Below are 17,048 nucleotides of genomic sequence, written 5' to 3'. Positions count from 1 at the left end.
GGTTGGCTCTGCCTATTGCTTCATTGCATTGGTGACTCATATTCATCCTGGAGTCCATCATGAGTCCAAGATCCCTCTCTGCCTCTGTGCTGCTGAGAGGGTCAGCCCCTAACCTATAACCATAATGCTGGTTCCCTCTCCCCAGGTGCAGCACCCTGCACTTGTCCTTGTTGAACCGCATCCTGTTCAGATCCGCCCACTTCTCTAACCTATCCAGGTCTGCCTGGATGCGGTCCCTGCCTATTGACTTTACCCCACAGCTTGGTGTCATCAGCGAACTTGAACAGGGTGCTCTCCACACCCTCGTCCAGGTTGCTAATGAAGATGTTGAACAGCACTGGCCCAAGGACCAAGCCCTGGGGGACTCCGCTGCCCACACCCTCCCAGGTCGAGATCGACCTGTCCACCACCAAAATTCAGAAGACTTACTTCTTGTTACCTCACTCACCCCAAGTCACCTCAGCTGAGGCTTGAACCCAGATCTCCCATATGGTAGGCAGAAATGCTGCCACACAGCCACCACTACATGCTTAGTTTTTGCCATGTCAGGAATATTGTGAAAACAGAGTTTTCAAAACTATGGTGCAAGTGGAAGTCTCTGATTTGAGGTTGGCAGTGTTTTCAACTTGGGTTTATTCAGCTTGTCTGGTATTCCAGGCTACTGCTCAAGTGCTGATTTTGCTTATGCTGCTCACTTCCCTGCTCTGCAATGTGGACAAAAACTAAACCAACTGAATGGTGGTAATCCTCCACTGTCATCTGATAATTCCCCCACTCTCCCCATGTACCAAAATCAGACATGTTTTGTAATTCACAGGGATAGACTCAGTATGGTTCAGCTTACCATGGAACATTCCCCCAGAAGTCCCAGCAGCTCACATGGGTGGATGCAGTCAAGTGGACACACTTGGACATGGCTTTGCAATCTGGTTATTCACACATTCACAGCATGGTTATGCCACACCAGATAGCCATCACCCAAGCAAAGAGTCTTTTCAATAAAGTAGAAAACAATGGAAACTTAGGAGGAGCAAGTAAAAAATGATAAAAATGGTCAAGACTGGATCATTTAAAAAATAAAAGTTTTTCAGCACAGAGGCATTTGCTGGTGATGAAGGTGGTGCTATATGGCATCCTAGACTATGACACAAAAGACTAGATGCAAAAGCTATAGGAGGAAAAGTTTTGGATAATGTTCACCCTCTTCAGATCAGACAAGAAAGGAAAGAAATTATGTAGTTCTAGTTATATGTAGTGGAATTCTTCTGTCTCTTTCAAGACTACAACCTGAAAGACTTCAACATATGTTTAGTTAATGACTGAAAAGGTTAGAGATATATTCAGAATGGCAGTTCTTATGTAAGCAAGTCATTTATTTCTTGTTAAATCAAATAAAAGCCCATCATCCTTGCTTTTTGTTTTTTATTTTTGTGCTCTGAGGATGTCAGTTGTGCAAACTTTTAAAGTATAACTATGATCTAAAGCAAAGTGAGGAACAAAATGAGGAAGTGGCTCCCAAGGCAGGAGGTGGGTTTTTTTTGTGTTCAGCTAAATGTGGTTGTGACTCAAGAACACAATCCTGGATGCATGCTAAAGAAACAGGCTGGCTAGAGAAAAAGCTTCAGGGAAACCAGGGAAAGCCCTAACTGACCACTTAGTCTACCCCATTAATATATTTTTTTAAGTTCAGTACTTAGATTTCTGTTCCAGATAAGCTCAATCACACTGTCTGAGGCAATAAAATCACTGGTTGAACAGAAAAAATAAGAACAAAGTTCTTTCTTACTGCAGTTTCTCTAACAACAAATACCCTGCTAAACTCTTGCCAGCTACTCGGCAGACAGAACTTTGCATACAATTATTCAGCAGCAGGTTGTTTAATTAAAAACAAAAACGAAAGTCCCAATGTTTCCCAAATATGAATGTATTAGGGCCCCATTCCAGTTTCAGACTGCAGATTTTTTAGGGCCCCATTCCAGTTTCAGACTGCAGATTTTTCTGTACTGATGATATAGATGTTGAGAGGGAGATTCATAATTTGGAAACTAGTTGGAGCTTTTGAGCCCTGGAAAGCCACAGGCAATTCTGGACTGCAAGACTACCAAATCATCTTGGTATTTCTGCTAAAAAAGTCAGAAGTGAAGCAGTTTATGTTTAAAGCACTACTTTCAGAGTTGGCACTCTGCTGAGAGAAGGCAGAATTAATACTCTGTGGGTACATGCTAATGAGACGCAATAAACTCCAGTGCAGTTTGCACTGGAGTTTATTGCTCCCAGGCACCATGTTTACCTATGTGCCTGGGACCGCAGCATGTTGAGCCAGTTCAGAGCAGCCCCCACTGGCAGGAGGCCTGTGGGAGTCAGCCTGCCAGCCTGGGGCTGCTCTGACCCAGCTCAACATGCTGCAGAGGGGCTGGCTGTGGCACAAGGGTGCTCCAGTGCAAGGTTAGCCAGCAGACAGCCCCTGCATTGAAGCACCCTCATGCTCTAGCCAGCTGGGTCAGCATCTACATGTGTACGCCGGCGCACTAAATAATATTGTTGTAGGATAGTACTTGTATTGACAACTACTAACTACAGTGGCACTTATTAATTTACTGTGGCCTAATAGGGCCAGACATGTTGAGGCTGAGAATTTACTATGGAGCTAATTAGGCAATTTTGCAGTAAATGTCTAATGTAGATGTACCCTGTGGTATTACTTTTAGGCTGTTTTTATATGCAGAAAGGTTTGTAACAATGACCTCCACTACTCATATTTTCATAGTTTTTCATAGTTATGTGGAAAAAAAATTAAAAAGGTGAATTATTTTCTGGAGGACAATTCTGTTCTGTGACAAGGACAGATGGACAAATTGCAGATTCAGCAACAAATAGTTCTGTTGTATGAAAAGCAGCTTGGTATGCCGCCTGTCTGCCAAAGAGAGCTTTTTTATGGCTTTTTTGCCTTTGCTAAAAGGCCTATTTGCCATAAAGCAATATTAGTGCAATCAAAACTATAAATCAGAGCATACAAAGAAAAGTTGTTAAACAAATATTGAAAATTTAGATTTTAAAGCACAGGTCAAAGGTTATTTAAAAGTCTTGCTTGTTTCTTTCTTCTCTTCCAAAGTAGAGAGGTGTTCAAGGGAAACTAAGGAGAGGTGGAAAAAGAGGTACATTTTGGCTAATATTATTTCCTAATGTTATTATTATTATTACTATTACAGCATTATTATTACTACTAATAATCCATCAGGCAAGTAACACCACACTGAAAGATTCAATAAAACTTCAGCAGGAATTCCACAAGAATAAGTTTCATGTAACTTAGTTCTTTCTAGGAAATGAAAATTGATAGCTAAAGCAAGGTGTGAGAATGAGAGAAACTGGAACTGTTCAAACAAATAGATTCTAAACAGACAGAAATCTTCATCTATTAAAAAGGAACATACTCCATTTTTAAAAATCATGTGAACACTGTTAATCTACTGGCGCTTTTTATGTAATTATGAGAGCATACCACCTGAAGAAAGAAGATATATTATTGAGCAGCAACAACACAAGGAACAGATTCTAAACAGCTACGAAGTAAATGATAACCATGTACACACAGATGGTGTTGAGCATAAAAATAAATCCAAGTTGTTAGATCTTTTTTCATCTGTCAAGTGAAAGCTTTACACCACATCCCTTCCAATAAAATTGTGGAAGAGTGTTTGCAGATGACATAGCAAAATGAAAAAAAAAATAGACCACATTGTAACACCAGAAAGTGACATGTGAAACAGCTATGTGACCACAGTTCTTTTCTTTTAACCGTCAAAAACTAGCTCTCTAAATTGGTATGCTCGAGACAAATATGGTTGCACATACAAAAAATTCTTTCAATTCTCTATTTGCTGATTCACAGCTTTTATGTACTGAACATTTAAAGCAATGGAGCCATTTAGGGCTGCACAGCACAGAAATGCCATCCTCTGTATGTGGAAGAGGCTCTTGCTGTGATGCTCTCAGGAGTCTTGTAGGCAGCCACACAGACACTCTATTGAGGAATGGAAAAATGTTGTATAAGGTAGACAAAATCCAAGAATTCAAGGCCCCCTCTACACGTTACATGTATTACATGATTAACTGGTTACCTGAGAAATTAATTTAGACCAACTACACAAGCAAAATAACAATGCCATAAAAAGGTCCAACTAGCTATAAAGACAGAGCTCAAAAACATGCAATAACGTTATAGCTGTTGCTATCCAGCTTTAATTTGCACATGTAGCAAGGGGCTGAGAGTGGCTCGCAACTGCTGCCAGGACTGGAAGTCCCAAAGCTGAGGTGTCTCTCCATGTCCATATGGTCCCAGCAGCTCACCACAGCACCCAGGACCAAGAGGCTCTTGGTCCAATGGTGCCCCACAGCACCTGGGAGGCATCGCTAGGATCAAGAGTCTGGAGAGACTAAGAGACTCTTGGTCCTGGGAGCCACTGGGTGGTGCTGTAGCTGCGAGTCCTGTCAACTACAGGACTTGCAGCTGCAGAAACTTTCTACATGATGGTGCAGGGACAGCCTGATCCCAGGCTCCCCCTGTACTGGGAATAAGGCAAGTTAGGATCTGATGCCATCTTGCCATGCATGTCATGCAAAATAAACCCATGTTGTTGGATCTTTTTGCATCTGTCAAGTGAAATGCCTGTCATGCATGTGGGGCATTCATGGCAGGAGGTGAGATTGTGTGGAACACGCATCAAATCATATCATGCCTTTATCTGAATGTCTGGAGGGGCCCTAAGCTATTTTCTCTTGAAGAGCTCCTTTTATGGTGCCCACTCTCAAAACTAGAAAGCAGCAGTTATCCTAAAAGATGAGCCAGGGGAAGAAGAAACCCCAAATATAAAGGACTGCTTCGGCAAACATGGTTATCTGACTAGTCTCTTCTAAACACCAACTTCTGCACTGACTAGTTTGAAGTGGCTATTCTGAAGATCCCAAAAAGGATAGTAAAAATAGCTGGAGCAGAAAAAGGAAATAAAGTTATTATCAGGGATCCTGGTTTTCCGTTTCCCACAGAAAATCAGAGAAAACCACGGATTCCCCATTTTTATCAGAGAAAACATGAATTTTCCCTTTTAGCAGAGAAACCTGCTGATTTCCTGCTTTTGCAAAGAGCTCTACAGGCTGGCAGAGTTTCAGCCTGCAAAAGCTGATTGCAAAAAGGGTAGGAAAGCTCCAGCCCTGCCCAGAGGGGCAGGGGAGGGAGAGGGGGAAGGGGCAGGGCCTGAGGCGTTTAGTCACTGCTAAAGGTTAGGTCAGGCTCACTTTCCTTCTGGAGCCCGTAAGGTAAGTGGGGCTTGGAGAGGGCTGGGGGGTTGCGGGGCAGGGCTCGGGGTTGGGCGGGGAAGCTGGCTGGGGGCTGAGGGATGGGGAGGTGTTGGGGAAAGACATGGAGTGCCCGGCCAGCTGCATGTGAAACACGAGCAGCTTGATTGGCCCAATTCAGTTTGGCTCCTCCATGACCTTAAGGGAAGCCACACATGGAGGTACTGAGCCCAGTCAGGCTGATCAAGCCGCTTGCATACCAGATGCAGCTGGGCAGACACACTGACAGGGAGCGGGAAGGTATTGAGGGAAGGCCTAGAGCGGCTGCCCAGCTGGCAGCATGTTAAACCAGAGCTGCCCTGGATTGGCCGCCACACCCTGCGCTGCTTGGCTGCGGAGCTGTGTGGCCAGCCGTGGGAAGGCAGCGCAGGGTGCAGCTATAGCAGCAGCGGTGAGGTGACGGTGGCTCTGCAAGCAAGCGCCACAGTTGGCCAGGAGGGGAGAGGGCCTCACATGCGGTAGCTGTCACTACCACACTGTCTTCCCACAGGCAGCCACACAGCTCCACAGGAGACACACAAGTTGCCTGGCCAGCTGGGAGGAGGCGACTCGCATGCGGCGGCCACCACCACTGCCAGTCACGCCCTGTGCCGCTTGCCTGCGGAGCCATGCAGCCAGCCGCAGGAAGGCAGCGTGAGGTGCAGCAGCAGTGGTGGTGGTGAGGTGGCTGCTGCTGCATGCAAGGCCCCTCCCCACTGGCCAGCTGCACTGTTTGCCTGCTGAGCCATGCCACCTCACTGCTGCACCCTGTGCTGCCTTTCCATGGCCAACCGCACAGCTCTGCGGGCAAGCTCTGCAGCCACACAGCTCCGCAGCCAAGTGGTGTGGGGCATGGCAGCAGAGGGCAGGGTAGTGGTGGTGGTGGCCGCTGCACACAAGGCCCTCCCCGCCAGGCAGATTGTACGAGGCCCGCAGAGGGGTACTGCTGCCCTCACCCCCCATTACAGCCCTGCTTCTGGGACTGGACACAGACACAAACTCCTCCTCCCTTTTCTTGGTCTGTCCCCCCAGCTCCTTCAGTTCCCTTCCCCCCCACAAACTTACCTGTTGGGGTGTGTGACTATGCCTGTGTGTGTGTGTGTGTGTGTGTGTGTCTGCAGGGCTGTTGTGGGGGGAGTGAGGGGTACCAGCAGGGCTGGGGAGGCTGTGGGGATGGAGTGAGGGGCACCAGCAGAGCTGGGGGGGGGGGCACTGTAGGGGGCTTTAATTTGAAAGACAGATTTTGGGGTTATCAGAGAATTTGCATTTTTTTAATTAGGGAAAACCAGGATCCCTGGTTATTATTCAGGAAGGTATTTTATAACAATACTTCATGCTCCCTAATTATTCTAATATTATAAAAGGCTAAGTCTGTCTGTCTGTAAAACTTTATTTGCACCCTGATTGGCTGACGGAAACAGCCAATCACAGCGCAAAGCATTCTGACAGAAGGCAGTCCGCCACTGTGATAGTGGGGACACAAGGGACAGAGCAGGCGGTGGGGGACCAGGCCAGTCCCCCTGCCCTGCTCCCCGGAGGTGGTGACAGAGCGGATTGAAGGGGTGGGGGCAAGGCCAGAAGGGCTGGAATCACCTCCCCCCAGCCCTGCAGGTAATGCTGGAGGGTGGGGAATGGGCCCGAGCACAGGAAAAGCTGGCCTGCTGTGGCAGGGCACAGGACAGCAGGCCTGGCCTGACGCGGCAGCAGCTAGGGGAGGGAAAGAGCGGGTCTCTTCCCCCTCTTGGGCCTGGGTCCACTCCTCCCTCACTTGGCCCCGAGCCCACTTCTCCCATCCCTGAGCGGGCCCAATACAGGGGTGGGGGCAGCGGGCACGCTGGAGTGTTGGCAGTGAGAGTGCAGCCCGGAGCAGGACCAGAAGGGGGAGGGCCCAGGGCTCCATCCCCACTCACTCCCCCCCCCGGTCATTCTTGACGGGCAATTGGCTAGTTACATATAAATGCCTAGTTTCTGTTTTAAAAAAATGAAAACCTTCTTTCCCAGGAGATCCCAATTCCAGGTCTTATTTTCAATATATTAGTCCACACAGACAAAATATATTGGTAGCTTCCTTAAAGTTTCATGTAAAACTTCTCCCATTGCTGCTGATCCAAAACCAGAACTCCTTCGGATTAGAAGGCAAACTATTTCCAGTCTCTACTCTAGGATACCACTAGAGAGGCATGGCAAGAAAATAACAAGGTAGATTTAAGTGGAAATTGAAAGCCACATGTGGAAGAAACACAGAACTAAAAATAGCAGTGAGGACTACATGCTTATTCTGCCATACTAATTCTGTATTCCGTTTACATGGTTTGCAATTTTGTTATTATATAATCTCAGGACTAGACAAATCAAACTGGGTTCTTTTCTTCTGGTACATCACAACTTCCAGGATTTTTATTACTGGTGAAGTTTTAACCATATTTATAGCTATTTGACTCAAAAGACAGATCATTCTAAATTGTATCACAGCCTTTCATACACCAGAAACCCACTAGACCTCTGTCATATTGAATGTAATAGTTTGAATGCTTGCAATAAATACCCATTAGCCAGTTTAGAAAAAAAGGCGAAGTTCATCTTTTTATCTAGGGTCATTGCTTGTTTCTGCCTACGTGGTGAATGCCTTGATCTTGAATTTTATCTTTAGAGGCCTTGCAGTGAACATGTTGAATATCTGTCTTGGTTTTTGAATATTATCTCTAGAGGCCTTTAACAAAGTTAACCTAAAAGCGACCCTTAGGTAAACATTCCGAGAGACAGAAACCTAGGGACTTTTGAAAAGGGGTTGGCAAAAGAGGTCACAGCAGCGTTATGGAAAAATCTCCAAAAAGGAAGACTACAAACTGACCACCCAGCAGAAATCTGTTAAAAGATCCGAGCCCAAATTTGGGAGTAGTGACAGGTTTGGGCAGGAGAGGCCCAAGATGGCAACTCACCCAATAAAAACTGTAACCTACAGTCCCAATTTGGAGGTAACCTCGCATGCAGAACACCGAAGGAAGAATCGCAAGTGTAGGCCATATCAGACTGATCAGCTGAACCATCCTCTCCGTGAACAAGAACTTCCTGAAGCCTAGGAGCACCCGAGTGGGACCGAAGGAAGGGGACTTGTTCCTATCACTGCTGAGACCAACCCTAAAACCATAACTAAAGAATGAAAGTATATCTGGGGATTTGATTTCTAGAAATTCTAGGATTGTAAGTATACCATGAGAAATAGTAGTATTGATTCCAATTTAACCTTTACTTGTAATTGTAGTTGTTTTTGTAATACTAATTCTTATAGCGTTGTTAGGGAAGGATTTCTTAAAGCTAAGCAGTATTATATGTGTAGCAAGGAAATTTAAAATAAAACTGTGTTGTATGAATTAAGGTGTGATCATTGTGAAATTGTGCAATCAACCAAATACTCCCCCAGCCAGGTGCATCAAACGAATCAGTAAATTGTGTGGGATCTTTCTCTATTCCATAACCCATTAGAGACAACCTTGATGTGAATCTGAGGAACCAAAATATTAAAATGTATGTTTGTAAGATGCTCAGAGTTCTTTAAATATTTCCTTTTTTTTCATATCTAAACAGTTTACATTTTCAGAGGACTATAAAAATAATTGCCTAATTAGCTCTCTTAGCTCCTTTTGTGAACGAGTAAGAATCCCTAGTTTACAAATGGGAAAACTTCAGATGCAGCTATTAAAGGGAAGAGGTTTCAAAGGCATAAATATGACAGATATTTTATTGGCAATTAGAGAGCTGTTGTTCAAATTTTTGAAAATCTCCCTAGTAAATGATGTGCCAAGTGTCAGTGACAGATGGGATCAGGTAAATCCCTATTCCAGATCCCATATTCAATATATTAGACCACACAACCAAAAAGTAATAGTAACTTCCTTACTAGCTTCATGTAAAACTTCTCGCATTGCTGCTGATCCAAAAAACAAAACTCCTATGCAGTTAGAAGGCTAACTTATTGATCATTACTTAACTGTTCAACCACTTAGACACCTCTCAAATATTGGAGGAGGTTGAACACATTTTCCTTACCCCACTTCCTTTTCGTGAAATAGGCATCAGCACTTGGATCATTAAAGTGTCTGCTCATCATAGTTTCTCCTCCAGCATGAAAATCGTATGCAAACACAAGAGCTTAAAAATAAAGACATAAATGACAATTAACTCAAATACATCCTGTAAATTACCTTAAAAGGTCAATTCCAGAAAAAACTTACAATGTTCTCCAAATGCTTTAGTGGTAAATACTTCACGCAGGGTTACAATATTTGAATGTTGAATTTTTTTCCACATATCAACCAATACCATGCATTTTGTATTAACAAGACGAAAACCTGAAAAGAGAATAAACCTAGTTTAATTTTTTTTTTTGAACTCTTACATTAGGGGTGGGCAAAATACAGCCTACAAGCTGGATCTGGCCTGTCAGGCCATTCTATCCAGCCCGTGGGCCTCCTCCAAAAAACAATTATTAGCAGCCTGCAGCTGCCCCTCTCAAAGCTGGTAGGAGGCAGGCTTTCAGAGGTCATGTGCCATTGGATTGAGTGGGCTCTGTGCCTCCACCTCTGTGGGGCTCCCAGCACTCCAGCTGGGAGTCCCACGTGGAGGCACTGAGCAAGATGGCACCCGACTGGACAGCTTGCGAGGGGGGAACTCCTTTCTGCAGTGCCAGGAGCCCAACATGGAGGCATGAAGCCAGTCCTGGCTCCAGTGCCAGGAGCCCCACATGCTGGCACAGAGCCAGCCTGGCCAGTCCAATGGCATGCAGCTCCTAGAAGGAGAGCTAGGAGTCGCACATGGTGGTATGCAGCCCACTTGGCCCAATGGCACATGTGTGTGTGGGTGGATGGGTGTGAGATGCATAAGGGTGGAGGGGGCGGGATGTGTGGGTGAGTATGGGCCCCCTTGCCCCATGCCCCTCCCTTTGTGGTGCAGAGCCCCCATTGCCAGTGGCAGCAGCAGGCAACGGGCCCTGGGGGCACTCATGCCCCATGGCAGGCAGAGCTTCCTTACGGTGCACAGCTCCAGCTGAATCCTGAGAGCTGCACATGGTAGCACAGAGCTGGCCCAGCCTGGCATATGCCTTCAAACCAGACTAAGCTGACTCCATGCCAGCACGTGCAGCTCCCAGCACTGCAGGCAGGAGCAATGTGCCATCAGGCCAGGCTGGGCTGGCTCTGTGCCTCAAAGTGGGCTTGCAGCACTCCAGCTGGGAACCGCAGGTGGAGGCATGGAGCTCACTCAGGCCAATGGCATTCAGTTAAGGAGCTACAGGGAGTCACATGCCATCAGGCTGAGTGGGCTCTGTTCTGCCACCTGAGATTTCTGGGACTCAGTTGGAGTTGCACACTGTTGTGGGGCTCTGCCTGCCACAGGCAATGGGTGCCCCAAGGGCCCACTGCCTGCTGCTACTGCTGGTGGCAGAGGCTGTGCACCATGGGGTGAGCATGGTGGGGGAAGTGAATGTGGTGGGGGGGGGCATCCCCCACAAATCCCAGCCCTACCCACAAACCCCACACATACTCCCATTCACAACCCTGTCAAGGGGTGTGGCTACCCTTGCAGAACCTGACACCTCATCAAAAGTCATTAAATAGCCCTCCAGGCAACATAATTGCCCACCCCTGTCATAAGACTTTAATTTTAACATCCAATTCAAAAATACTGAGAAATTAGCAGTTTTACCAATATAAAACTTTGCTCATTTGATTCCAACACCATGAATCGTTATCTTGGCCCCCCTTTTTACCAACAATAAAATTTTAAATGAAAACTAATTCAAGGCTTATACTAAGAATTCTAAACATATAGGTAGCACTGCAGTTTAAAAAGATGACAACTTATGACTTCTCTCACCATGTATCCTCCGAAGGCAATATGGTAGATCATCTTTGCTATTTACAGCTTTGTAGCATGATGTTATATACCCAAAGTTGCTTGTTTTCTGTATCCGATTGAGTGGTGGCAGTGGTTCTAAAGGGAAAAGGCTGTGGTAGCTGTCAACTTCCGTAGGGACTGCTAAAGCAGTTTATAGAAATATATTAGACATTAATTACAGTTGGGGGGAAGAAAAAAAAAAACATTACAGTAGTTGAGAACATTAACTGGACTTCAAGTCATTAAAATGTCAAAAAATACTCTTTGCATTGTGTCTTAAAAGGCAAGCAAGAGAAAGTTAACACACACAATTCTAGCTCTGATACAAACATCATAGTTTTCTGAGTGTTTTACGTAGTGGATATAGATGTCTTCAGAAAAGCAGTATTACCATATTAAAGGTAAAGGTAAAGTTGGGTACTGTGAAGTGCCAGTTTCATTCTAACATTAAACCAACTCTTATATAGGTAAGTGGAAGCAGCATACTGGCAGCTGTCCAACAAGCTGCCACCTTTTTTTGGTTTGCCTTGAAAATTTATTGTTGCAGGTACTGAGGATGAAAGATTTTTACCCTCCCTCCTATGAAGCAACAAGGATAATCACCGGTATCCAACAGGCCTCATAAATATCAACCTCTCAATCAATTCTTTGCTTACATCAGAATAGAATAGATAAGAACATAAGAAGTGCCATACTGGGTCAGGCCAATGGTCCACCTAGCAGAATGTCCTCTCTCTGACAGTGGTGGGAATGGATGCTTTGGAGGGAGAGCAGTGAATCAGGTATATCAAGAATGAACTATCCTCTTTGTATTACCCTCCCAGGTATCCACCCTCATTAGTTCAGAGATGCCAGAGGAAACATCTTCAACTGTCCTGATTGATAGTTATTAATAGAGCTACTGTTCATGAATTTGCCAACTCCCTTTTTATAACTGGCTATACTACCTGCCTCTAAAGCCTCCTGTGGTAACGAGTTCCAGAGGTTAACTGCACACTGCATAAAAAAGTACTTTCTATTTTTAGTTTTAAATCTGTGTCCTACTAATTTGAGTGACTGCCCCTTAGCTCTATTATTCTGGGACTTAATGAATAATTATTCCCTGTTCACTTGGTCTATCCCCTTCATTTTATAGACCTTTATCATACTGTCCCCCAGCCTTCTCCTTTCCAAACTGAAGAAGTCTTTTCAGTCTCTCCTGGTAGGGCAGCTACTCCATGCCCCTGATCATTTCTGTTGCCCTTTTCTCTAGCTTTTCTAATTCTATGGCATTCTTTTGATGCAGAGAGCATGGCCTCATACAGACATCCAGTTTCTCCTGCTCTCCAAGGAGAAACCACGAGTGTACAGACATTGAAGATTTTTCTCCCAGAGCAAAAACAACCACTTTGGGAGAAAAATAGCCTGAGAACAACCCAGGTTAAATCACTCCCGGCTCAGCTTCTCCTGGGAAAAAATATACATGATCTCTTCTGAGAGCAGCCACAGTCCTGTCACCTCCCAGGATGCTTTGCTCCCATCCTACTCTCTCTTTTGCAGTTTTTGCCTCTCGGACAGGCAGCAACAAGCAGTGGCATTGCTGGAGCCCCTCAGCCAACCATTGGCGGGAGGCAAAAACTGCGGCATACTGAAAACTGTGGTTTTCACCTCCCCGCCAATCAGGAGCAAGCGACAAGCAATGGGGGCCCTCTGCTAATCACTGGTGAGGTGGGAGATGCATGGGGGAAACTGCAAGATTAAAGGAGCCACTGCGCAGCTCACTTTTGCTGTGATTTTGGTAGGACCCTACCTATGAAGGTTTATACCTCTGAACCAATTAGTCTCTAAGGGCATTTATACACGTGTTTCAGGAATGGGGGGGGCAGGGGGGCACTTTAGTAAGAGAGGCTCTGGGAGCCACTAATTATAATGCATGGAGAGTCACACGTATATCAGTGTCTGTGCTGAAAGATGGCATCCCCATTTTTCAGTGTGGGGATGCTGATACACACGATGCTGGAGTCTGCTGGAGCGCGGTAATTATTACGCTCCAGCAGACTCAATTAAATAGAGTCTGCTCTGCAGCCTCACTACATGTGTATAGGCACCCTAAGGTGTCACTCTCCCCTGCCTTCTGTCATATATCAAGCTTATAGTGCCATGAATCTGATACAAGACTAGTTGTGATGTGCACTGACGACAGGGTCTAAAACTAGAACTGCCTCACTGAAGTTGAGAACACAAATGATGTTGAAAAGAGAAAAACTGGAGTTGTTCTATGTATAGCTAAGGATTTAAGGTTTAAATGAAAGAATTAAAACACGCAAAGGAAAAAGTAAGCGGCAGAAACCTAGCATCTGTGAAGTATTTTTCCCGAATGGAAAAGGTGAAGTACTGAAGAAAATGTATTGGTTATTAACTACTCTAGCATAGTCAGATCAGGCCTAACATTACATGAGAGATCCAATTCAGGAATAGCTTTGTTGTATCATGATATTATAGACCTTTATAACCACATTAATAGCACCAAGGGTGTGGAAAAAGTGAATAGGGAACTGCTATTTACCAAACTAGGGGTCATACTGACTGAAATTAGTTGCAGACAGGGTTAATATGAACATGAGAAAGTATTTCTTTAATGCAGCATGTAGTTAGCTTAAGGGGTTGTAGAGACAGATAACAGAGCCAGGTTAAAAAAGGGATTACACAAATTTATAGACAACAGAGCTATTAAAAGCTATTAAACAGGACAGCTGGAGAGGTTTCCTTTGGCATCCTTAAACTAATGATGGTGAATATCAGGGAGGTATGACAGAGAACAGATCACTCTAGATATACTCTTCTATTCACATGTTCTGCCTCTAAAGCATCTGCTCCTCCACTGTCAAAGACAGGACACTAGGCTAGATGGACAATTGGTTTGACCCATTATGGCACTTCTTACATTCTTATGCAATATTAAGTGCATAAAAGACTTAGCTATTAATAAGCACAAGCCATTAATATTGCAACTTTCTAGTTACTTACCAGGAATATCAGCTTGATCAATCTGAGCCATTGTTATTAAATGTCTGTTGATCAGCTCCTGAGGAACAAATTATTTTATGTTTTCAACTTTAAGGCTATATATAATTGGTTGATCATCTTTGATAAGTTGACATTATAATTCCTTTGAAGGGCCAGCTCCTATACTGGAATAGCTAGCTGATGTGAGGTACTCTGAAAAAAAAAGTTACCAGCCTGCAAAAGTTACAGACTAAACCTATGGTTTCCTTCTACAGAAAGGTCATTCATAAAAAGTGGATTGAGGCCATGGGAGGCCACCCCAGAACTGCTGCTTCTCAACAGATGGAGACTAGCATCAAGAAAAGTATTTCCCCCGTCCCTAAAGAAGCCCGAGGCAGAAGAACGAATCTGTGAAGGTACATTAACAAGGCAGACATCAGCAATAGGGGCTTAATATTAAGAAGTACCAATAATCAGAACAACTCAACTGATGCTTTGCATCTTGTTGCAGGAAGCAGGCAGGTATATGGAAAAACCTGAGGCACAGTTAACTTCATACCCAACTTTGTACAAATTATATATACCAAAGAAATAGAAATACATACTCTGAGCATGTGAACATGTCAGTGTGTGCAAAAGCATATACAAAATCTTCTGTAAGTGAAGATTTTCCTGAGTATAACTCTATTTCACTTAGTTTTATTTTAGAATTTGTTTAGAATGCAGCTAATACCTCAAGAAGTGTTATGCACACAAATTTCAAGAGGCTATAAAATACTCGTCTTTAAGCAAACTTTTGTCTTCTAGTACACATTCCTAATGAAGGTACTGCATGTGAAGGCAATGCTGTTATAAATATTTTTGTTTTTTGGTACTTCATCTATTACATGATTATATATATAAAACTGCCTCAGCAGTTTTAGAGTGGTCATCTGTCTTCTACTGATTGTGGCATTCTACTTTATTTTAATAAAGGTATATGGATATTTAATTTAGATTTGTACACTATGATAACTTACCTGTCTGAGTTCATCTGCCATGAAGAAGGAAGGTGCATTTGCTTTTGGCTGCATATAAGCAACATGAGGTGCAGTTGGAGGGTAAATATGATAGTTTGGAAATACCTAAAGACAGATACATTTAAATAAGACAGGTTTTCTTTAGAATTGGAAAATTTACCATTTTATGGGTATTATGAACATTTCCTGATCTATTGAATTTTGTAGTATTGAAGTAGTACATACACTACAACTATGTGTACGATCAGAGACTTGCAAGACAAGCCATACGAGAAAAGGCTGAGGGACCTGGGCCTCTTTAGCCTAAAGAAGAGAAGGCTGAGAGGGAACTTGATAGCAGCTTACCGGTATACCAGAGGAGTGCATCAGGAGCTTCATAAACGACTGTTCACTATGGTGCCCCCGGGGAAGACCAGGACCAATGGATACAAACTCCTGGAAGGCCACTTTAGGCTTAATACCAAGAAAAACTCCTTCACAGTCAGGGTGTCCAGACTGAAATAAACTCCCTCCAGAGGTAGTGCAATCACCTACCCTGGAGATTTTCAAGAGGGGACTGGACAGTCACCTGGCTGGGGTCACTTAACCCCAGTTGTCTTCCTGCCTAGAGTGTGGGGGCTGGACCCAATGATCTGCAAGGTCTCTTCCAGATCCTAACAATCTATGAATCTACTCCCTCCAGAGGTGGTGCAAGCGCCTACTCTGGACTCTTTTAAGAAAGATTTAAGAAGATGCTTATGTTACTGGGATCCTTTGACCCTAGCAGACTTCCTGCCCTTGGGGCAGGGGGCTCGATTCGATGATCTTCCAAGGTCCCTTCCAGCCCTAATGTCTATGACATCTATATTCACTACTAACGTAACCTTAGAATAACAAACATACTAACTGTCCTTTCCCCTTCTTTTGTAAATACAAGTTTTCCTTGATATGGCAGAAATGAAGATTATCTGTACACTCTTTATTAAAAATTACTTAAACACGAAAAGCAAAAACAGAGAAATATTTTTTCTGATCTTTCGGTTGCAATAATCTTAGATGTAATGCCTAAATATGACAATGAGATTTGAATTAACAGTACACTTTAATTTTCCATGAGTACTATCCTTCCTTATAAACTGTGGCTAAATAAAAGAATTGCAAAGGAAAAGAACTTCAACAGGTTCATTTAAGTGTCATTTAGGTGGCATTTCTTAGTTGTCATCAAAACACTGCTAAGTCTTTAGTCAACCTCTTACCAAAATTCTGCATGAAACTATATGTACAAATTTTCTATTTGAAGATCCCATGACAGTTTCATTCTTACCCATGCTGTACAACATTCTTTTACGTTTCTCCCTCACCATTCAAGTATTTTAGCATTTTTACAGTGGGTGAGACTCAGAAACCTACTCCTAATTGCCATTTTTGATGAGCCACAGTTCTCCATTTAAAAGAGTGCTCAGCACGGAGGTGAGGAAATGGAACAGTATAGAACAGGGGTGGTCCCATGGTGGCCTACTCCCAATACCAAATCATCTGCCCTGTGGGGCTCCCCACAGGTCTGGAAATTTGGCAGTGGGAGAGCAGTGGTACCACTCACCCTCTGCCAAATGTCTAGACCTGTAGGGAATCCCAGGCCCTGTGTGCCAGTTCAGGCACCTGATGCCAGTGTGTGGAGGTGGGAGGGTGTGGCATCAGGCCCCAGGGCCTGAACCCCACGTATAGGAGCTATCTGAGGCTCACAAAGGCCAGATTCTGGTGTACAAGGCTTGATCCGGCACAAGGACTGGCTCTAATCCCTCATCTGGCCCACAGGGCAAAAAAAAAAAAAAAAAAAAA

At 44.2% G+C, this 17,048-nt stretch overlaps 1 protein-coding gene across 6 annotated transcripts in view; it reads right to left on the bottom strand.

Moving 5' to 3' along the window:
• PAN3 (PAN3 poly(A) specific ribonuclease subunit) overlaps positions 1 to 17,048 on the bottom strand; it is a 143,683-nt gene that overhangs the window by 36,149 nt on the left and 90,486 nt on the right. For 5 of the 6 annotated variants that reach the window (XR_002098862.1, XM_019524232.1, XM_019524234.1 and 2 more), the window contains 5 exons: positions 15,231 to 15,335; positions 14,233 to 14,290; positions 11,206 to 11,367; positions 9,567 to 9,683; positions 9,382 to 9,483 (listed from right to left, as the gene is read on the bottom strand). Coding sequence is in view for 5 of the 6 variants with exons in the window: in XM_019524232.1 (XP_019379777.1) it covers positions 9,382 to 9,483; positions 9,567 to 9,683; positions 11,206 to 11,367; positions 14,233 to 14,290; positions 15,231 to 15,335 (544 nt within the window). In the remaining variant the exon portion in view is untranslated. The remainder of the gene's footprint in view (positions 1 to 9,381; positions 9,484 to 9,566; positions 9,684 to 11,205; positions 11,368 to 14,232; positions 14,291 to 15,230; positions 15,336 to 17,048) is intronic. The other variant, XM_019524233.1, reaches the window with a different exon arrangement.

Source organism: Gavialis gangeticus, unplaced genomic scaffold, assembly GCF_001723915.1.
Source record: "Gavialis gangeticus isolate Ggan-Ray unplaced genomic scaffold, GavGan_comp1, whole genome shotgun sequence".
Lineage (NCBI taxonomy): Eukaryota > Metazoa > Chordata > Crocodylia > Gavialidae > Gavialis > Gavialis gangeticus.
This window is presented reverse-complemented; position numbering and strand designations above follow the sequence as displayed.